At 41.0% G+C, this 23894-nt stretch overlaps 1 protein-coding gene across 3 annotated transcripts in view; it reads right to left on the bottom strand.

Moving 5' to 3' along the window:
• Positions 1–23894, bottom strand: part of EPG5 (ectopic P-granules 5 autophagy tethering factor) — an 86258-nt gene that overhangs the window by 11981 nt on the left and 50383 nt on the right. For all 3 annotated transcript variants that reach the window (XM_077816635.1, XM_077816636.1, XM_077816637.1), the window contains 12 exons: positions 22626–22797; positions 19266–19428; positions 18059–18201; positions 15972–16128; positions 14591–14785; positions 13654–13867; positions 12455–12609; positions 12098–12305; positions 11181–11256; positions 9905–10008; positions 7299–7474; positions 4006–4191 (listed from right to left, as the gene is read on the bottom strand). In XM_077816635.1, the coding sequence (XP_077672761.1) occupies positions 4006–4191; positions 7299–7474; positions 9905–10008; positions 11181–11256; positions 12098–12305; positions 12455–12609; positions 13654–13867; positions 14591–14785; positions 15972–16128; positions 18059–18201; positions 19266–19428; positions 22626–22797 (1949 nt within the window). The remainder of the gene's footprint in view (positions 1–4005; positions 4192–7298; positions 7475–9904; positions 10009–11180; positions 11257–12097; positions 12306–12454; positions 12610–13653; positions 13868–14590; positions 14786–15971; positions 16129–18058; positions 18202–19265; positions 19429–22625; positions 22798–23894) is intronic.

Genomic DNA, 23894 nt, shown 5'->3' on the forward strand with positions numbered 1-23894 from the left:
AGTCACACGAAAGTTCTAAGGGGAGAAAATAGTTCAGATGCTAATGAACCTTACTCTAATGGGTTTTACACCGAGTCCCCTGGAGGTGGGAGGAAAAGCTCTTTGGGGGTGTCACACATTATACACAAGTGTATCTCAATCCATGAAAGGATCTTCCCGCTTATCTAAACTGGTTAAGCGACAGGGAACGAAGGGTAGGAATAAATGGTAAATTTTCAAAATGGAGAGGGGTAACCAGCGGTGTTCCCCAAGGGTCAGTCCTCGGACCAATCCTATTCAACTTATTCATAAATGATCTGGAGAAAGGGGTAAACAGCGAGGTGGCAAAGTTTGCAGACGATACTAAACTGCTCAAGATAGTTAAGACCAAAGCAGACTGTGAAGAACTTCAAAAAGTTCTCACAAAACTAAGTGACTGGGCAACAAAATGGCAAATGAAATTTAATGTGGATAAACGTAAAGTAATGCACATTGGAAAAAATAACCCCAACTCTACATACAATAAGATGGGGGCTAAATTAGCTACAACTACTCAGGAGCAAGATCTTGGAGTCATCGTGGATAGTTCTCTGACGACAGGTGGAATAAGCTCAGCCAGAGGCAGCTGGTTACAAAAAATATTCAGATGGTGCTGCAATCTCTGCCCAATGAGGAGTCACAGCCAATGTCAAGCTGGCACAGAGACGAATCAGGCCTCGGGAACGCTGTATCACCCTGACCTGTTGCTATAGTTACATAGCCTCTCCATGTGTATGTTCAGAAGGGAAGGGAGAGTTTTATGGTAAGAAATAAATGTTTGTAGAAGCAGCTATACGGAGGAGGCTATACATAATATTCCAGGAAATGTAAAGAATGCTGATGACTGATTCAATTTGCTTATATCATGCTATAAAAGTACAGAATCAGAGTGTATCTGGGTTTAAACAGGATGCTGATTGTTTTATGCTCCTTGGCAATTATGTCTGGGTTCCTGCACCACAGGTTTAGGTCTTTTCTTAATACTGTTCTCCTGTTTTGAACAGCCCTAGGCTGACCAGGGATAGATGCAGATGTGGGCAGCAGCAGTTCAAGCTAATTGTACTTAAATATCATACAGGAAAATGAAAAGAGCTCCTATAGATTTTTACATGGGGGAGAAGGGCAGCCTCTCTAGGAAAAGCCTTCCATGGCTATTAGGGAAGGATCACCTGGAGGAGTGAGATAAAGACTCACTGGTGGGGACAGGTATGTTTAGGGGGAGGAATAGCTCAGTGGTTTGAGCATTGGCCTGCTAAACCCAAGGTTGTGAGTTCAATCCTTGAGGGGGCCATTTAGGGATCTGGGGCAAAAATTGAGGATTGGTCCTGCTTTGAGCAGGCGGTTGGACTAGATGATCTCCTGAGGTCCCTTCCAACCCTGATAGTCTGAGTTTATTTGGTTTTTTACAACCCCCTAAAAAGTCACTGGAGGCTCAGTTGCAGCTAGATCACTGCTTCTTACAACCACTTCCTATGCCAGGACAACTTCCCCTTAAGCAACACACAAAACATTACTATGCTTTCAAATCTCTTAGCTGTACTCCAGGGAGGGCTGTTTATTACATTTAGGAGTAGCACATGTCTGTTAATCATTCCCTGCTTGAGAAAATACAGCAGCTTGCTTCCTTGTAGAGGGCTGACTCCTCATTAGAAAGGCCTGGAACCAGATATATCTATCTGGATTCATCTAACATGTCTCCCCTCTCCCCCAAGCTCTGGATGCATTTACATTAAAAACTGTAAAATTCAATTCACAGAGAGGTTATCATGCCACATGCAACACAGTATAGAAGTCCAGTCTGAATTAAACTGAAACAACATAGCTAAGGGTATTTTCAGTCCTTATTCTCACAGAAAGGCCCTAACCAGTGAAATGTTCTTATTTACAGGGGCCATGGGGAGCAGGGTGAAGCAATAATTTTATTTAATACACCAGGGTAAATCAGGCTCTTCACATGAAGATGTCCCACTGTGGGCACTGGAAAGCTACCTCAAAAGAGAGAAGTGATCCAGTCGTTAGGGCACTGGGCTGGGACTTGGGTAACCTGGCTACAAGTCCCTGTTCCACTAAACACTTCCTATGTGATCTTTGTGCCTCAGTTGCCCATCTGTAAAATGGGAATAATAGCACTTCCCTGCATTTTGAAAGGACATTATGCTAAAGGGAACCATATATATGTTAAGAAAAGGAGGACTTGGGGCACCTTAGAGACTAACAAATTTATTTGAGCATAAGCTTTCGTGATCTACAGCTCACTTCATCTGATGCATTCCATATATATCTGTTGTGACAGTGACAGACCAGATGCCAGCTCAGGTCAAAGCCAGGTTAATTCGCTTGTGTATTAGCATAGATCAAAGTGATTGTTAAATGTATGAATGTATTTGGTGTTTAAACATAATGAAAATGAATGGGTCGTTACTTGCATAGTTTTCAATCATTTGAGTCCTGTTATAATGTAATAGCAAACACTTACATAACATATACACCTGTAACTAAGGCCATGTGAAAAGCAAATGAAGAGCTTTATCATCAGAAAAAAGACTAATTTCAAAACACATGGTCAGTGTGTGTGATGGCCTGAGGTCAAAGAGACTCAAAATGCATTCCTCACTGCCCATCAACTTGGAGTTGGCGAAGGGCACCGAGCGGCAGGAGAGCACGCGGCAAGACCAGCAACCATGGTAGAACATGACTCTGGAACACAGCACAAGTTCACTGGTATTCAGAAATACTTCAATTCCTACACCACAACAGGCAGAAGGAATTATGTAATATCTACATATGCAAGCATTGCCATGATCATCTTATATTTCAAGCGAAAGCCTAAAAAACAAACTCCAGCAGTGACGGAAAAATAGTGGTTGTTGGCATGTGTGTTAGTGTTGGACCTCATATTGCAAAGGAAACAGGAGTTGATGTACTATTATGTACAATTCAACAAAACAAAACATCAAAGGAAAAGCCCACATTGGGTAGCATCACTGTAAACTTGCTGTCTGTGAGAAGAAGCTGTAAGTCTGGATTCAAGGAAAGCTCCTTCATCTCTGGACTGTTTGGACTCTTACAGGGAAGTTTACCAGATGCAAAAGTAGAGATCCCTAGAAGTCACCTGGGTACCCTGAAGAGACTTTTGGGAAACTGGCAGTTTATTACATCATTGCTACCATTTGGAATTACTCAATGTACTTATATTTTACCTGTTTTAACCTTTTAATAACTCTCATTTCCTTTTCTTAGCTAATAAAACTGTACGTAGTTTACTATAGAAATTGGCTACCAGTATTGTCTTTGGTGTAAGATCTAGAGTACCAGTTGATCTGGGCTGTCCCTTGGGACTGGGAGCAACCTGATGTGATGTGATTTTTGGTCTGAGTGAACTTTTATCACAAAGTTCAGTTTGTCTCAGTGGCAAGACAGACTGGACAGTCTGAATGGACTGTCTGTGACTCCATGGAAAGACTAGTGTAGTAATCCAGGAGTTCCCATTTGTCAGTGGGTTGTGGTGAAATCTAATTATAGAAAACACCAGCAGTTTGGGCTGTCTGTCCTCTTTTTTGACAGTTTGCCCTGAGACAGGCACTCACAGCTGAGAGCCACTCCAGACAGCGTGACATACATATCTAAGATAGACAGACCCAATGGATCCAGGTTTGAACATAGTTCATGGAATTTCTTTTACCAGTGTGCTGCAGCTCAGGCAGGCCTTAGATATGGCACACTTGCTTGCCTGATAATGGCAAACAACATAGAGATTAATGGATGCAAGGTATATTTCTGTAAACCTGACGGACCACTCTGTCAACAGCCTATCAGACACATTGTCTGGCCTCAACCATTAATATGGTGGCTTCTAATTGCCATCTCCACATATGTCATCTGCATAGGTCCCCGTAAGCACACAGAAATCTTAGCATTCTAAGCTTTGTTTATGTTTGTGACAAACCCAAGGCAATCTGATCCATCTCTGAACCTTTTCAAAATTACCTCTTTGCTTATAAGCTGCTCCTCCTTTGCCAACAGGACTACCATATAGAGCAAGCAGACAATCATATGGTGTGTTTCAGGATGGGGCTTGGGATTCCAGGCATCAGACAGGACGCTGACCCAGTTTACATCACATAAAACAGAACCCAAGAAAATGAAACAACTCTTTGGGCTGCCTCTTTCAACCTAGGAGAAAAGAGACAGGCACCTTTATTTATTTAGATTTAAATAACTAAAAAGACACTGTCCATAGTGCACTATAAGGTGGGTAGAAAGTTGGCTAGATTGTCGGGCTCAACGGGTAGTGATCAATGGCTCCATGTCTAGTTGGCAGCCGGTGTCAAGTGGAGTGCCCCAGGGGTCAGTCCTGGGGCCGGTTTTGTTCAATATCTTCATAAATGATCTGTAAGATGGTGTGGATTGCACTCTCAGCAAATTTGCGGATGATACTAAACTGGGAGGAGTGGTAGATACGCTGGAGGGCAGGGATAGGATACAGAGGGACCTAGACAAATTGGAGGATTGGGCCAAAAGAAATCTGATGAGGTTCAATAAGGATAAGTGCAGGGTCCTGCACTTAGGACGGAAGAACCCAATGCACAGCTACAGACTAGGGACCGAATGGCTAGGCAGCAGTTGTGCGGAAAAGGACCTAGGGGTGACAGTGGACGAGAAACTGGATATGAGTCAGCAGTGTGCCCTTGTTGCCAAGAAGTCCAATGGCATTTTGGGATGTATAAGTAGGGGCATAGCGAGCAGATCAAGGGACGTGATCGTCCCCCTCTATTCGACATTGGTGAGGCCTCATCTGGAGTACTGTGTCCAGTTTTGGGCCCCACACTACAAGAAGGATGTGGATAAATTGGAAAGAGTCCAGCAAAGGGCAACAAAAATGATTAGGGGTCTGGAACACATGACTTATCAGGAGAGGCTGAGGGAACTGGGATTGTTTAGTCTGCGGAAGAGAAGAATAAGGGGGGATTTGATAGCTGCTTTCAACTACCTGAGAGGTGATTCCAGAGAGGATGGTTCTAGACTATTCTCGGTGGTGGAAGAGGACAGGACAAGGAGTAATGGTCTCAAGTTGCAGTGGGGGAGGTTTAGGTTGGATATTAGGAAAAACTTTTTCACTAGGAGGGTGGTGAAACACTGGAATGTGTTGCCTAGGGAGGTGGTGGAATCTCCTTCCTTAGAAGTTTTTAAGGTCAGGCTTGACAAAGCCCTGGCTGGGATGATTTAATTGGGTATGGGTCCTGCTTTTGAGCAGGGAGTTGGACTAGATGACCTCCTGAGGTCCCTTCCAACCCTGATATTCTATGATTCTATGATTCATAGCTTTAGGCACCCTAGCAACATTAATAAAGCAATTCAATCTCCGCAGCTTTAAATAATCCATTCAACAGGACCTCAAATCAGCCAGTCATCTACTAGAATTCCCTTCTACCGCTTCATCATAAAGAAAGCATAACCTTCAGCCCTCCCAAAACCCCAGTCAAAGAAATGTCTTTCGCAGTAGACTAAATTCAGACCATTTCAAATGCAGGGGCAATATTCAGGCTATTGTGGACTTTCAGTTGAAAAACTGCAACTGGCTTTTCTCTCTTTGGGGAAGACCGAAAAATTCTGTAACAATTTTAGACGTGCATGGACAATGCAACACCGACAAGAAGGCAGTAAAGGCCTTGGGGGAAAGATTCTGGAGTTCCACTTCTATATGTACCACAATTTTAGGGTGCAAATCAGAAGCAGTCAACTAGAACATGGAAGTACGGTGATCATCAATTTAGTTAGCAAAAAACTGGTTTATAATTCACTGATTGATACTTCACACATTGTCTCTATATTGATATGTATTTTCCAAAAAGTCATGTTAATTATGCATTATAAACCCAAAGTGATTGAGAAGTCAACTTTTTGGGAAAGGTTCAGTACATTACCAAAATAAACACTAATTTGATTAATATTCTTTCTCAAGCTCACTACTTGTCTAGAAATTCATTTAAAAGCTGTCCTAGGCGCAAATGCCTGAAAGCCTAGAGCCAAGCTGACAAAATCATTCTTAGAAAGTTTAATACCTCACTGCATGGTGACAATGGCTAGGCAGCTGGTATGCTGTGGCCACTGCCCATCATGCTGCCATGGAAGAACTGGGCTCAACTGCTGATCGACCATGCACATCCTGTGACACTTTGTGCAAGTCACTATGTTTTTCAGTTTCCCATCTGTAAAATGGGGATAATAGCACTGCCCTACCTCACCAGGAGGTTGAGGATAAGAACATAAGAACAGCCATACTGGCTCAGACCAAGTATCCTGTATTCCAGCAGTGGCCAATGCCAAGCGCCCCAGAGGGAATGAACAGAACAGGTAATCAACAAGTGATCCATCCCCTGTCTCCCATTCCCAGCTTCCGGCAAACAGAAGCTAGTGACATCAACCCTGCCCATCCTGGCTAATAGCCACTGATGGACCTATCCTCCATGAATTTATCTAGTTCTTTTTTCAACCTTGTTATAGTCTTGGCCTTCACAACATCCTCTGGCAAGGAATTCTACAGGTTGACTGTGTGTTGTGTGAAAAAATACTTCCTTTTGTTTGTTTTAAACCTGCTGCCTATTAATTTCACTTGGTGAAGCCTAGTTCTTGTGTTATGAGAAGGAGTAAATAACACTTCCTTATTTACTTCCTCCACATCAGTCATGATTTTATAGACCTCTATCATATACCCTCTTAGTCGTCTCTTTTCCAAGCTGAAAAGTCCCACTCTTATTAATCTCTCCTCATATGGTAGCTGTTCCATACCCGTAAACATTTTTGTTGCCCTTTTCTGAACCTTTTCCCATTTCAATAATCTTTTTTGAGATGGAGTGACCACATCTGCACACACTATTCAAGATGTGGGAGTACCATGGATTGATATAGAGGCAATATGATATTTTCTCGGTCCTTATTATCTATCCCTTTCTTAATGATTCCCAACATTCTGTTCACTTTTTTGACTAACGCTGCACACTGAGTGGATGTTTTCAGACTGTGATGCTCAGATACCATAAGCTCAGATTACCATTGAGGGCCATACATCAATGTAACTGAATCCCACAGCAGTAGTATTGTACTGATAAATTATTATAGTATTAATAATTATAAATAATATATTGTATACCCTCAGATTCTACAATAAACCTAATTGATGTACTCTGGCTAAATAAACTGCAACAGACATCCATTTAATTTCAAAGACGGAATTAACTAAAGTATAAATGGTCTTATTTCAATACGCATTAGGTGCTTACTTTAAAGAATTCTTCCATGAGCATCTGATCTGGGTGCATCTCTCTCCATGGAAGTCTGCTGAATTCAGCATGGAAAGTATAGAGAATGAATTCTGGCATTTTGGGGCCTGTGCATGAGTCACAATAATGCATCAGATGTAACCAGAGAGCCCCGTAGTAGCCTGGCAACAACTTATCTAGATTAAAAGGAAACAGCCCATTTAAAACACAACTCCAGGGAAACCTAGCCAAACATGGACAAATCTGACTATAAAGGGGACACACACACACACACACACACTCACTCTACAAGTTCTTCCATGGACATAACATTCAAAGAAAAAGGACAATTTTCTAAGCTTTGTTTATTTCAATCTATCACTCAGGTGCTTCTTCTCCTGAACATCACTCACTCTGAAAAACTTAATTGGACAATAAGGGTTGTGATCAGGGATTCTAGAAATCCATGTTTTTCCGTGGCAAAAGGAATTTGCATTTTTTAAAAGAATCTTTAGTTTTTACATTTTGTGAACAAATAAAACCATATTAACTAAATTTTACTGAAAGTACCAGTGTCACTTATTCAATGAGCACAACCTCCCCCCTTGGGGTTGATTTTTGAATGCACTTTAAATTTACATAGCTAAACATACTCCAATAAACTGCTTCAGGCATAGAGAGGTTACTCAGTGGCATGTAGGGGTTTGTGTTTTAATGCATCTCAAATTTCACTTCAGCCTCCAGATGCGAGTAATTAAAGTTATGAAAAAAATGCCCAAAACTTTAAAAAAAAATCACCCCCTAAAGACCACGTCACTGAGCTTGGCAAGGAGAAATTTCATGTGGATGGTAATGTGCTGTTCTGAACTGCATGCAGCAAGGCTGTAGGTTACATTCAAAGGCAGACAGTTGTAGAACACATGGAAAGCGCTAAACTGAATGAAAAGAAACAAAAACAAGAAGCTGAAACAGCAGGGCCATCAACAGTAAAGAAACAATGCACTGTGAGTGGAACATTCCAACGTTTTACAACTGAAATATATCAATCAAACATTGTGTACTACTGATCCCTAGCCACAAGCTGTAGCTCACGAAAGCTCATGCTCAAATAAATTGGCTAGTCTCTAAGGTGCCACAAGTACTCCTTTTCTTCTTGCGAACACAGACTAACACGGCTGTTACTCTGAAACACAATATATATAGGTAACTATACATATTGTGGCTAGGGAAACTAAAGTTCAGCATTTCATTTTAATTGCAGAAAAACACAGATTTTTATGGTTTTCTTCTTGGGAAACTTTGGGTTTTTATCATGGAAAACTAGGATCCCTGCTTATAAACCACTTCTTTCTGTAAGTAGTGAACTCGTTCTGTGCATCCTTTCAAAACTGTTAAAGAATTTGGAAACCATCAAAGGCATCACAACATATTTTTGTTTCATATCTATTGTCACCAGTCTGAGCTCAGCGCAGCCACCCCAAGTTATTACCGTGTGATGGCTGTTTAGTGGCCTATGTAGTATGAATTAGTGGGGACAGTTCCATTGCTGGTGGATAAGCATTTACATGTACATAAAAACCACCATGACAAATGGCAACTCCGTTTGCAAACTCAACAGCCACGTCTAAGAACGGATGAGCCTGGAGATTAGGTTGCCCCTCCAAGTCAGGGGTTGAGACACATTAGCAGGCTAATGACAGGAAGGTTACAGTCCGGGCAGTAGCAGTACATGGGCACTGTTGATAAATGGAGGCGGCAAGTATTCAGGATGGTCAGTCAGGCACCCTCCATCAGCAGAAGTTACACACAAAGTTTTGAAACAAACAAAACCCCTATTTTGCCTAGAGCTGTTGCCATCTATTCTGTGGCTATGTAATTGGGATATCCTTGTAAGATACCACGGTGTTACAGTTCAGGCCCAGCAGTACCCGTATGCATGTGCCTTGTAGCCCCAGCCCACACCCAAGACCTCTCTCACCCCCAGTGGCTTGCCAAGAATCCTAGAACATGGAAGACTAATTGCTCAAACCCTGCCCAAAGCCCTTCTCACTCCCAGCCCTCAACCAATGACAACACCCGGATCATCATTAATCCTCCTGCTTTACCACCTTTACGACATGTGCCCATGAATCACCCTACTAATGCTGAACCCTCCCAATTCTCAAGTGAGTAATGAACATTTCAGAAAACTGATCTGAGCACTGTAACACAGAGTGCCCTCTACTGGGGTGTTCAAAAATGCACAAATATCTGTTTGAGACTATCTCCTAATGATTCAGGACCAAGACAGGATTTTCCCCAAACTGCATCTGCCATTGGAACCAGAAATATTTGTGGCTGGTTTTAAATTTCCCTTTCCTCCTCTTCTCATCTCCAGGCCCTTTGCCAAAACTTTTTGCTTTGTCCCCTCCAACCTTTCTAAAAATCTACCCCTTCCTCTCTGTCCGTGCCACCAAAACCCTTTTCATTTCATGAACGAGTTAGAGGGACAGTGCTCATAACAGACATAAGCTTGGCTAGAAATTCATACCCACTAAACACATCCACCCAAAACACTGTTTGAGCTGCTAGGGCAGAAAGTGCAAATGGATAGAAACAACGAGTGCATAAATCTGGACTTCACCCACCTTTAAAGCTTTGGTGTAAAACCAATATGCAATCTGTGAACAACTGTACCATGCTGGAGGCTACAGGAGTGTCACTCTCCAACCACGGGTAGCACTGCTGTTTACTTCAAAACACAAACAATGAAGTCGTGTCACTGCATTTATCAAGCCACCATAGGTAATAAACATTTATGTAATTCAGAAATATCTGCACAAGCCACCCTAGCTTGTCCCTGGATGGGAATATTACAAGTGTGTGCACGCCATTCAAACTCAAGCATTTACATTCACTTGTTCTTTGCTTGGAACAGGTACGCATTATGGGACTGTAGTAAAGCGACCCTTGAGGTCCACAGTATTATCTAGTCACCTGAGCCAACATTCCCAGATCTCTTTCACAAGTGCCAAGCTACAGAATACACCAGCAATAGTCAACTTTTCAATTATATGCGGGAGATACATTCACAGCCAACGAAGATTGGGGGTTTAAAAGGAAACCGCACCTAATTTGCTAATATGAGAAGTGTTTCCCCAAGTGAAAACTCTGAGATGTATTTGAAAACACACATCCCACAGGAGGTATAATGCGAGGGCTGACTCATGAGAATGGTTTTTAACTACAATTGGCATTTCTGTTTCTTGCTGAAAAGTGGAAGACATCTGTATTATGGAAACTGAAGGCAGGAATCTGGAAGCCACTTTTTTAATCTGTATCCAGTACTAATTGACAACATCCATATTTTTCTTTTTATCATCTGTGGTTCCACACCAGTGTTGGGTCAAGTGTACAAGGTCCAGAAAGGATTGTCCCTCTATGGCAAGATATTTTTTGTCCTGACAGTAGCAAGTTATTAGCTCTCAGTACTGCCCCTAGTCCCTCAGCCTGGCAGTACTTCTTTTTCACTGGTCCAAGACTGAATGAAGCAAGGGTAGGACAGCGGATTAAGGTAATTCATTAACTGTGTGTTGTTTTTTTAAACACACTTATGATAAGTTAGGTGCCTTTTCAGGTTTTATCTGAAACACAAGTCAAACACAACACTGACTGGAATGAGTGAGAAGACTCTGAACAAGTACTTTTCTTAGTGAAGTGCAATTCCTTAAAAAAATTAAGATTAAAAACAGTGTTCTAATGAATTCACTGATTAGTTCCACAATTGATCAATGCCATGACTTTAAATTATAAACAGCTTTGCTGGTTAAACAGAGGATTACAATGAAACTACTACTTTAAAAAAAATACCCCTTTAATAACAGTTCATTTAATTATGAAAAATAAAATTGCATTAGTGTTTACCTGGCATCTTCTTCATTTAAAACCAGAATCCATGGTTTAAAGAGCTCAGTGATGGTTGAATGCAAGGACCGCACCACTAAAAACAAACAAACAACTTTGTTTCTCAAGTATAACTGTAGCAACCAAATTACACATAGCCACCAAACCTGGATAAAAGATCTTAACCTCTTCCTTCAAAAGGGGCGCAAAACCAGACTAAATCATGGGCAAATGAAGATTGGAAATAAATTAATAAGTACTTTATATTTTCCAATAGCTTCACAGATATTACCTCATTAAATCTCACAGCCCCTATCAGGTAAATATTAACATGATTTTTATAAACTGAATCACAGGAGTAAAGGGACTTGCTCACGGCAAAAAGGGTCTGTGTCACAACTGAGGAATCTAGTTCCCACTCCTGTGTTCAAATCACAATGCCACACTTCTTTCTCTGAGAACAGTGGAAGCGGCACATATGCATCTGAAGGGAATCTGGCACCAGGACACACAACTCACAGCAGTAAATCTAGATTTTTCCCGTCACTATAGAGGGGAGAAGTTATACGGCATGCCTGCAATGTGAAGTACTAAAGACAAAGTGCTCCCACAATATCTCGCCCTGTTTTTTTTAAAAATGCCAAATACAGATCAACCTGGATTTCCTGAACTCTGGATAAGTATGGGTTAATTATGTTCCCTGGGTTCCCTGACTGCAGCTCCTGATAACTGGGCTCATATGGAGCCTCAGCTCTGGGGAGATGATAAACTCCTTAGGAGTTAAGCTAAATGATTTCACAGCTCATAAGCTGAGATCTTTATAAGGCTGGGCCCTCTACTGTATTTGCAAGCGCAAAGGTCTTCAATAGAAGATCTTAAACCACCAGATTGTTGATATTCAATGTCTCTCTTTAAATAATTTGCTTTATGCACATTACCTGCTAGAATTCTGCTGCTGCCTACTGGTTCCTGTGCTAAATTGACCACCTCAGAATCAATCAGCCGTTTCACGAGGTACTCCAGCAACGTCTTCACTTCAGTCATGTAGGGACTCCACTTTGAAAACAGGCCAAAGCTCCTGAAATTCAGTGAAGCTACCCGAAGCTTGTGGAAAGACTTGCAAAGCCATTCTATTGTCTCTGTGACCTGCAGAGAGTAGAGAGCTCTGAATCAATCAAGGAGGATACAAATTCAAGGGGAAAAGTGTTACAGCGCTATGTTGTTGTTCAATGGTGGATACTGATTGCAGCTGAGAATTACAGTAAACTTCAGAGATCAGCCAGAAATCTTCCCACCTGTTCTACAGACAAAAGGATTTTTGCAGAGCTTCGCAGTACTGGACTTTTAGCAGAGTCACCCTTGCTCCTTCGTTCAGTTTCTGAGGTACAGCAGCCCAAAGTTTTAAGCAATGCCTTCCAACAGTCAGGGCTAAGGAGCTGCTCTGCAGAACCTTAGGACAAAGAGAATGGCAGTTGTGTTTTTTATTTAGGAAAAATACATTAAAATCACAATGATAACTTTAATTCCTCTTTCATAGAATTACAGAATATCAGGGTTGGAAGGGACCTCAGGAGGACTGGAAGGTCCAGTCCAACCCCCTGCTCAAAGCAGGACCAACACCAATTAAATCATCCCAGCCAAGGCTTTGTCAAGCTGGGCCTTAAAAACTTAATATTAGGCATAGGAGCCTGCCATTAGATCAACAAGAATAGCCAATGACAAAATTATGAGAGAGATGGTGGCTTGAATCTTAGGATATTAAAGCTATTCCCCAGATGTGGATATTTTAATGTTCAGATTTAGTGTTATTTTTATTACAGATTACAGGGCCCCAAGTAAGATCAAGGCCTCGCTGCAGTAGGGGCACTATGCAGACATAGCATGACACAGATAATGCCTCCAAAAGTTTGGAACCTAACAAACAAGACAATGGGTGAAAGAAAAAGAGTATTGTCACCCCATTTTACAGATGGGGGAATTGAGGAATAGCAAGATTAAGGAATTTCCCCAGTCACACTGGACATGTGTGGCAGAGCTGAGAATCAAATCCAGGTTCCAGAATTCCAGTGTTTTAACCGCAAGGCCAGTCAAAGGTGTCTCAAAAACATGTTGTAACATAACTGATGGCAAAACGGCTCATTGATATGAGACACTCCAGCTTTGCCAGTGAGAGAAACCTGTGCTCTACTCCCTACAGCAATGCAGGCTGAAAATCTATCACCCCAGATCTGTGAATTTTAATATGAAGGAAAATGTAGCTTTTTAACACAGTAACATACAACTAGCAGAAAATATACACACAAATCTGTATTTACTAAACTGTGGCAATTTTTAAATCATACTGTATTTGCAGTGGTTTAACTGTATTGCAATCCCTCTCCATCCCCCAGTCCAAATTTTAGGAGTATAAATATTGAAGCAGTCTAGTACAGTTCAATGTACTAGTTACTTTAAAATTAATCTGAGCCTTGCCCTGGTTGACCCAGATACTCACTTTGCATGAGCAGTCTTAGAAAGTCACTGTAATGGTCAGGGAACTGGTACTGAAGGAGATATGTCCAGTGCTTGCAGAAAATATTAAATGGCATCAAAATGTCTTCTTCAGGCTCAAGGCCACATGCGCTGAGCGCCATGTGAATGGACTCCAGAAGCCGGGTACGTTCAGACAGAGAAGGCTTAGTGAGGTTTAGCCATTGTGGGAGGTCAAACTAAAACAGAAGAGAGAGGCAGTGTTTGTTCAAGAAAGCTCTATGTTAAAAACAGAGTTAACTGAAGAGCTAAATTTTAAGAATAAAGGACTTGCTGGGACAGAAAAAGGATATTTTTGTTTCAAGAAAGGCCAGGAAAGAAGGGATGGCTGCATGGCTCGTAAGTTTGAAAACAGGGATAGCATCTGTCTAACCTGTAGGTTCTCTGTTCAAATCCAACCTCGGTCAACAGTGACTGAACATAATCATTACCCGATGGTTGCTTGGCTGCCTCCGGGAAGTGTGTTGGGGCATTCAGTCAGGTTCCCAGTGGACATGTGTCCGTGTCTCCAACACTGCCATCACAATGGGACTGATTGGCTCTCTTGTGGTTGCCTCTTCAGAGGCACCAAGGACGGACTGAGCCAAGGAGACCCCAGCTCAGAAGTAAACCATGCTGAAAGGGAAGCACTGGAAAGCGTGTACTGCTGCTGCCCATGATGGGAAATGATCTCTTTTTCGTCTCTTATATAGCCTTCACCTCCAGCCATGCTTCAACTTAGCCACAACAAGAGCTGTGCTATACTAGCAATATACTCCTAACGAATAATTTATCACTGCTACTTTTTAAAAAATCAGATATGTATTTATTTCTCTGTTAGTCTGAATTCAGATTCTTTTGGAAAACAGTCCTGAGATGCAACCCATATAACACTATATTGCGGGCATTCAAGAGCATGTTACCTTCGTCAGCAACGTGAAAACAACATCACTGTTGTCATCACTCAGAAACGCGACAACTTTTTCATACAAATTTACAAATTCATCAGGTGAGGCAACTGGAGTGAAGAAGGGAGAGAGCAAATTACAGAGTCTTCGATTCTGCAGGATGGTTTGGAGGACTAATTTGCATTCAGATTTGGTCCCGCTGATAAATACCTTAAAACAGAGACACAGTTATTAAAGAAATTCCTGGAGAATGTAGTTTCATTCTTTACAGCAGGCTTTTTTTTTTTTTTTTTTTTTTTGGGGGGGGGGTGGAGAATTCAGTTGGATTAGGATTCTCTGAAAAACAGATAATCCAATGCATGTCTTTTTAAATACATCCCATCAGATCTGTCTCTGGACACACATAAAAATTACTCTTAAAACGCAATACAAACTGAACTGAGATTGTAAGCTCTTTGGGGCTGGGACTGACTTTTTTGTTCTGTGTCTGTCCAGGACCGAGCCACTGGTCCATGATCTGGGCAGCTAGGTAATACAAATAAACAAACATAACAGAAACACCTCCAAAATCCATTTGTAAAATAAATATGTTCCACCACTGCCTTTAGCAAAAGCCCAAGTGTCCAGAAAAGTCTTACACCACGGTCCTAGAAGTCAAAAATTCTGGCTCCGATGGGCCAACAAGAGGAAATGAATTCCTGATTCAAGAGCTCTTCCTCCTGTTGTATACATTTGAAATGCAGGGGCAGTAAACAAGAACTCTTCAGCTGATCTCAAATGCCGCAGTGGCACATAGGGAAAGTGGTACCGAGAACCCAAACTATACGGGGTTTAATAAATCAACATAAACACCATGAATTGCTAATGGCTTCTCTGGAGCACTGGTGTAATATGCTCCCTATAGTCAACACTACCAAGCAGTAGGAATTATGTTTTGCACCAGCAGTATCTTCTGATTGGTGCTCTACATCAACCATACTGTAACAGTTTAATCTGAAGGTGACAAAGGCCTGGGTGACCGGCCAGGTCCACGGAAGCAACGAAACAGTCAATCAATGAACCAAAATGCTAAAATGCCCTTGTAAGCAGTGCAGCTACCTGGGATCCAAAGGGCAAACTGAAGATCCAGACTTCTTAACAACTAAACTCTATCGTTTTCTTCTCACATTGAGCCTGCAGTAGCTATAAAAGGCATCTCAGAACAACAATCTTCATGCTGCTTATGTGTGACACAACTGAGGTATTGTGCAATGTGGTGGTAGGAGAATGAGTGACATACTTAGCTATGAATTCCCAGATTTCTGTGGATTTCTTTCAGACCTTAGATATTAGCAGGCAGTTCGCATTAAAAAATTGTGAGGCATGCAGAATTAGAGCGTATACAGAATAAACTTACTTGGCCTAGGATCTCGATGCAGGAGGTAAAGAACTGCCTTGTGGGTGGATGGCGTTGAGTTTCATCACACACAAAATCTATTACTGCAAAGAACAAGCTAATTCCAACTTTCTGAATTGTAGACGTAGGCCGCACCTTGTAGATATTTATTAAGGCTCTGCAGAAGAATGCATATAAAACTGCTAGTCTGTACACAAATTATCACCCATAACAAAAACCACATTACTACGGCTGGTATCTATGAGGCGGACTTTTGGGTTTGGTGGGATTTTTTAAGAGTGGTTCTGCCCTGAAAAATGGCTCCAGTATGTACAAGCAGCACCTTAGATCTTGACCTTTGTAATCAGAGTCAGATAAAGTCACTTTATTTTCAAAAGATTTTACTGCATTTTACTCGTTAGCCTTTAAGAACCAGCATAAAATATAGAGAGAGTACTGTACTCTAATGCTCCACTCTAATGCTCCAGCCAGTTCTGGTGTCCACAATTCAAGAAGGATGTTGGTAAATTGAAAAGGGTTCAGAGAAGAGCCACAGGATTAGAAAATATGCCTTAAAGCGAGAGATGCAAGGAGCTCAATCTATTTAGCTTAACAAAGAGAAGTGTAAGGGGTGATTTCATCAGAGTCTGTAAGTACTTATATGGGGAATATATTTGATAATAGGCTCAATCTAGCAGAGAAAAGTATAATACAAAATGTGTGTAATGCACATATACAAAATGGGAAATGACTGTCTAGGAAGGAGTACTGCGGAAAGGAATCTGGGGGTCATAGTGGACCACAAGCTAAATATGAGCCAACAGTGTAATGCTGTTGTAAAAAAAGCAAACATCATTCTGGGGTGTATTAGCAGGAGTGGTGTAAGCAAGATACGAGAAGTAATTCTTCTGCTCTACTCCGCACTGATTAGGCCTCAGCTGGAGTATTATGGCCAGTTCTGGGCATCACATTTCAGGAAGGATGTGGACAAATTGAAGAGAGTCCAGAGAAGAGCAACAAAAATGATTAAAGGTCTAGAAACATGACCTATGAGGGAAGATTGAAAAAACTGGGTTTGTTTAGTCTGTAAAAGAGAAGACTGAGGCCTAGTCTACACGGGGTGGAGGGGGCGGCAAGAGCTAAGTCGGTCTAAGTTATGCAACTTCTGCTACAAAAATAGCAAAGCTGAAGTTGACGTACTTAGAGCTACTTACCGCCCTGCGGTAGGTCGACTGCTGACACTCCACCATCAACTCCACCTGTGCTTCTCACTCCGGTGGAGTACTGAGTCGATTGGAGAGCGCTCGGTGGTTGATTTATCATGTCTTCACTAGACACGATAAATCGACCCACGCTGGATCAATCGCTACGGAGGTAAGTCGAGGGGAGACATGATAATAATTTTCAAGTATGTAAAAGGTTGTTACAAGGAGGAGGAAGAAAAAATTTTTTTTCTTAACCTCTGAGGGTAGGACAAGAAGCAATGGGCTTAAATTGCAAGAAGGGAGGTTTAGGTTGGACATTAATTCAGTCAACAGCAGATTGAATTACAAAGCCCTCTTCCATTACATTATGCCCACAAACATTTTGGAAAGCTGGTGTGACAGCTCTGAATCATAGCTCTGACTATCAAAGCACTGTTGATTGCATTGGGGAGAGTCCATAAACACTGACATTATAAACACCTATTTTTAGTTCATGGCCAATCTAAATGCTGTAAAATTTTGCTGTGGCCTGATATTTAGTACACCATGCCATTGCACAAAGGAAGTGCTGTCATTTGCTTTTGCAAATGAGTTAAAAAGCAATGGTTATACTAGTGCAGAGTATAAAAAATGAAACTGTAACATGCAAAACACTATGAGATAAGATAGGCTGGATAAGAAGAGCCTACTACTGCTGCCAAAAGACAGAGTCAAGCCTTTTGTTCATGTGGTAGAGGTCTGTGTTATGAACCAGTAAACCTGAGGGTTCAAATCCTGCTATGACTCAGACTGGTGGGCATTACAAAAGCATGAAAATAGATTTTGCCTTTTCACTTGGCTGTACAGAAAGTCAAATTCTCATTGTAAAACACTACTGTATATAGCAGTAACTGTGTTACTTACGTTATAAAGTTTTCCACATGTACAGCTGCTTCCACAATACTCAGAAAAGGCGGCTTTGTGGCTTCTGCTTGTAGTAGTTTTACTTCTTTACGCAGAGCGTGAAGCTGCTGACTTATTGCTTCATTTTTATGCTTCCCTGCAAACTAAGGGAGATAGAGCCAATTACTTAAAATTTAAGAACCTTTACAAGACAAGTTTTTCTAAAATTCTCCCTCCTGTCACAACAAAAGTAAAAAGAAACTGGAACCCAGCAGCAAGGTCCTGAAGAGAGAGGATTTCCTGATTTTGGGCCTAGAGCACGTCTTGATTCTGTGGAACGTACTGCTTAAGCACATACATGTTGGTAATTTTCATAGTTAACGATCGCGTAGTAACATAATTTATGCTCTTCTATTTAGTATTTTTAAATATATACAACCAAATGGATAAAATCTAAACAATTAGAATAGACTAAAACTCAGTTTACACAACCAGCGAGGTTGTCTATAAACATCCCATTTTGGTTCCGTTATTCCCATCAACAAACATATTTGCCTAGTGTCTTTCAGCAAAATCATTTAACAAGATTAAATACAAACTGTACAAAGGGACCATTTCTTTAGTTGAGGAAATGCAACCACCTCTGGAGTGAAATGTAGCAACTGTACAACAGTGCATATCTGCACTGCCCCAAGTACAAGAACTCTTAACTGGGTGCTTTCAGTATACCAATTCAACGATCCAAAAACACGGAGCAAGAGCAGAGGTCCCCAAAGTGTGCGCAGTGCCCCACTACAGGGGTGTGGAGGAACGTCCACAGAGGCGTGACAGGGACCTCCCCGCCCCCAGCTCTGCGCTGGTGCCGTCCCCAGCCACGTCCCCGGCTCCGCGCCCGGTCCCATCCCCAGCCTCGGCATGGCTCCATTGATGGCCCAACACCTGCTCCCAGCCTTGCTGCTGGCCGCAGCTCCACTCCCAGCCCAGGGCCAAGGCCGGAGCGGCTCCGCCCCTGGCTGCAGGCACAGACCACAGACCAGCTGCAGCTCTGCCCCCAGCCTCAGCCCCGCCCCCAACCCTAGACTCACCCCCCAGTTGAGGCCCCAACCTCAGCCCCCTTGCCCCGTCCTCATCCCTCTGCCCCAAGCTGCGGCACCACTGGCTCCGGGGGGCACAATCCTCAAAAGTTTGGGGATCGCCGAGCTAGAGGATGTGAAATTAGATTTCTAACCTGGACTGTCACAAGAGCTGCTCCCTGACAGCTTTTATTTGAAGTACCCGGACACTTCAACTCAAGGGTAATCTGTTCTTCCCTGTTGATATAGAGTTTGGGGATCGTGTCCAATATTTCACCGTCAAGAGCAACCTGCTGGGTCTCCCGGCGAGCCGCAGTTCTGCAAAATATAGACAAGAAGTTAGCAAAACCTTTAGCACAGAGCTGGGCATTGGAAACTTTAATAGCAAGAGATACCATGACTGCAAGATTACGGGTTTTACAAGGAAAAAGGTAGTTAACTATAGTTCTAGATAGTATATAATCCAAACTTCAGGCAGTATAGAAGTTTACTAAATGAAAAACAGAATAAATAAAAACAGACGTACATTTCACAAGCAGCAATTCATAACAACTGAGAAGTAACTTCACCAGGAGGATCATAAACTACTCAAATATAGCACCTAAAAAAAGATTCTGGGACAACCAAGCAGGAAATTAATTAGGCAACATATTGTAACTAGGTATAAATAGTCTTTAAATAAAAGGGCTGGATGGTTCAGTTAACACAGTGAAGCACACAGAGTTACTGCTGAAAAAAAAAAATTTTTTTTGAGGATTTGTTCTGTATCTCAAGCAGTTTGATATATCTCTTCTCCATGATCATGCCAACTCTTTAAAAGAATTTAGAGACTCCAATGACAGAAGCGACCATTGTGATCATCTAGCCTGATTTCCTGCATAACCCAGGCCATAGAACTTCCCCCAAATAATTCCTAGAGGAGATCTTTTTGAAAAACATCTAATCTCAATTTTAAAATGGTCGGTGAGGGAGAATCCACCATGGCCTTGGTAAATTGTTCCAATGGTTATTTACTCTCACTTAAAAATCTCATTCCCAGTCTGAATTTGTCTAGCTCCAACTTCCAGCCGTTGGGAAAACATGATACCTTTTTCTGCTAGATTGAAGAGCCCATTATTAAATATTTATTCCCTATGCAGATACTTATAGACTAATCAAATCACCTTTAAATTTTCTCTTTGTTAAGTTAAATAGATCGAGTTCTTTGAGTCTACCACTATGGCAGGTTTTCTAATCCTTTAATCATTCTCATGGCTCTTCTCTGAATCCCCTCCAATTTATCAACATCCTTCCTGGATTATAAGCTCTAGAACAGGACACCATATTCTGGCATCCAACACACCAGTGCCAAAAACAAAGGTAAAATAACCTCTCTACTCCTATTCGAGATTCCCCTCTTTATGCATCTCAGGATTGCATTAGGTCTATTGGCCACAGTGTCCCACTGGGAGCTCATGCTCAGCTAATTATTCACCACGATACTCAAATTTTTTCCAGAGTCACTGCTTTCCAGGATAGAGTCCCACTTGCCTGCAAATATGGCCTACATTCTTTGTTCCCAAATGAGCACATTTACATTTAGCCCTACTAGAACACATAGTGTTTGTCTGCGCCAACTTAACCAAGTGACCCAAATAGCTCTGTATCAGTGACTTGTCTTCAATATTTACCAATCCCCCAATTTTTGTGCCCTCTGCAAACTTTATCAGTGACGATTTTATACTTTCTTCCAGGTCATTGATAAAAATATTAAATAGCGTAGAGCCAAGAACCAATCCCTGTGGGACCCCACTAGAACAACATCTGCTTGAGGATGATTCCCCATTTAGAATTACATTTTGAGACCTATCAGACAGCTTTTAATCCATTTAGTGTGTGCCTTCTAATTTTATATCATTCTAATTTTTTTTAATCAAAATGTCATGTAGTACTAAGTCAAATGCCTTAGAGAAGTCTATATTACATCAACATGGTTGTCCTAATCAACTAACCTTGTAATCCCATAAAAAAACAAAACAAAACAAAAAAACAGATATCAAGTTAGACAGGATCTATTTTCCATAAACCCATATTGATTAGCAATTTTGTTCTTGATTAATAAAGTCCCATATCAGCTGCTCCATTGTCCTGCCCAGGATCGATGTCAGATTGACAGGACTATAATTACCCTAGCCATCATGTTTATCTTTTTTTAAAAATGGTCACATCAGCTTTCTTCTGGTCTTCTGGAACTTCCCCACTGCTTTAAGACTTATTGAAAATCAACATAAAGGTCCAGCCAGTTCCCTTAAAATTATTGGATGAAAATTATCTAGACCTACTGATTTACAAATGTCTAACTTCAGTAGCTTCTGTTTAACATCCTCAAGGGATACTAGTGGAATGAACGAGTGTTATCACCCTATGATCAGACTGCATCTGTTTTTTCCCCAAATACAGAATAGGAATATTTAGTGAACACTTTTGCCTTTTTTTCATTATTATAATTCTATTTCCATCTATTAATGGACCAATACCATTGCCAGGATTCTTTGTTCCTAATAAATTAAAAAAATTCCTTCTTATTGAACTTAACTCTGCTAGCCATAGAATTCTTTTTGTGGTTGTTTGTCAGTTCTCTTTGTAGTCTTTTGCTTCCCCTATCAATTGTCTACAATTACTAACTTTATATTATTATCAACCTCCCATTTCTTCTCTTATTTTTTTTTTTAATTTTATATTTACCTTCACTTCCCCTTTAAACCAGGTTTTTTGTTTTTGGGTTTTTCTTTACCCAATATGGCCTCCTTCCTCAGTTGTAAGATTGTGCCTTTTTGGTCATCTATTGAAGTGTTCTTAAATGATTTCCCAATTACCATTCACATTTTTCTGATTAAATTATTCCTCTCAGCTGATTTGGCTCAATTGTTTTCAGCTTTGTGAAACTCGCTCTATTAATGCAATAAGTATATTTATTTATTCTGCTTGCACATTACAAATGTGATCAAGTCAAGATTGTTTCTGAATGGCTAAAAAGGGTAACATTTTTTAAACTATTCATTTATCAGTTTTTTTAAAACTCTACGTTCTTCTTCAGCTGCATTTTGCTATGAGAATGTACAGATTATTCTGTCACCAAAAACAATGTATGAAGTTACCAGAACTTGAGATCAGATTTTCCTCTTGCCGGCTCCATTGCAAGAAATGGCCACAGTAGGATGACTTATATAAAAGGATTAGTTAACTAATTACTGACTATAACAATCTAGAGTAGGAATAAGTTATGTCTTAATTAGAATGAGGTGACTGTTCCACTCTTTTCCATGGAACAGAATAAATCCTAGTAGTTAGTTCTGGTCCTAAATTTGTTATATCAATTAAATAATCATGCAATCTACAAGAAAAACACAAAATAGGTCAGTAATAGTGAATCAGGTTCTGTTATTTCTAATCATGCTAACAATGCAGACAAGAAGGCTGCTTCCGAAGTCATCTGAACATACCAGCAAAGCAGACAAAACATAGCTAAATCTTACTTGGCATGTTGCTGCAAGTTGTTAAGGTCCATGCGCACAAGCTGTGTTGCTTCTTTCTGACTTACTAGACTGGCAGAGGAAATAACAGGCACAGGAGGTTTCACTGGTTGTAGGGGAAGAGGGGGTTTGGGTGCATCATATTTCTTCAAATTACTCATTATTCTCTCCTTGGCTAGAAAGGAAAGGAGGGGCAATTCTTGTCACTCTTAAAGAAAAACATTTAGGTTATAATCTGACCATACAAATAATTTGATTATTACTGGTTGTGACGCTGACAGACCAGCTCAAATCAAAGCTGTGGGCCAATTCATCTGCGTGTGAATAGCAAAGAAATGTTAAGTGAGCTAGTAGGCACAGGCCAATTCACTTGTTAGAACAGAACTAAGGGGGAAGTTATCATATTACATTTATATGGCATATACCCCGGTAATTCCATTTACACCAAATTTAACTGTTGGTTGCTATTGCCTTACTTTATGTATATCGTTGTACTTAGTTAACCCTAGATCAAAAGTATGTATTAATACCAAGATGAGGAGATGTTTGATGTGTAAATGTCATGAAAACTAACGAAAGATTGCTTGGACTGCTGTAACTAAATGCATTGTGTATATCTCTAACTGGATTGCCCATCAAACAGGATTGGAGCCTTGGAACTGTAAATGAAGAAGCATGCTAACGTCAAAGTATGGGTCACTGTGTTCAGCAATGGGAAATCCACAGACCCAGTCTGCATTTAGTCAACAAGGAAAAAGCCCATGCTGTGATGGAGACGCTGGTCAGATTGTTTTCAGGGGAAAACAGCTATGAGAACAGATCCCGGGAAATGATTCTGAACCACTGATCTGTTCTGGATTCTAGCAGGATGGAATACTGAATGAGTTGACAGAGATATCCAGATTTACCCTGGGTGACCCTGAAAAGACTTTTGGAAAACTAGCAAATTACTACATCTCTCCTATCATTTTGGACTTACAAGCTTGGACTCACCTGTTAATGTATCTTATCTGCTTTAACCACTCTAACTCTCACTTCTTTTTATTAACTAATAACTCAACCTCCTTGTGTGCATTATGTGTATGCATTATGATATAGTCTTTAATTATATGATCACATGCTATTTTCTCCCCAAGACCTCTGCCTCATTCATTGCACAAAACAGATGATGCTCAATTAAATATTCTTTTTCCCCTCATTGTTCAGTGTGGGGCTTCAGTCCTTTTTTACTGCACACTATTCAAACCCTGCTCTGGAAATAGATTGGTTTCC

The sequence above is a fragment of the Eretmochelys imbricata genome, chromosome 5 (genome assembly GCF_965152235.1).
Source record: "Eretmochelys imbricata isolate rEreImb1 chromosome 5, rEreImb1.hap1, whole genome shotgun sequence".
Lineage (NCBI taxonomy): Eukaryota > Metazoa > Chordata > Testudines > Cheloniidae > Eretmochelys > Eretmochelys imbricata.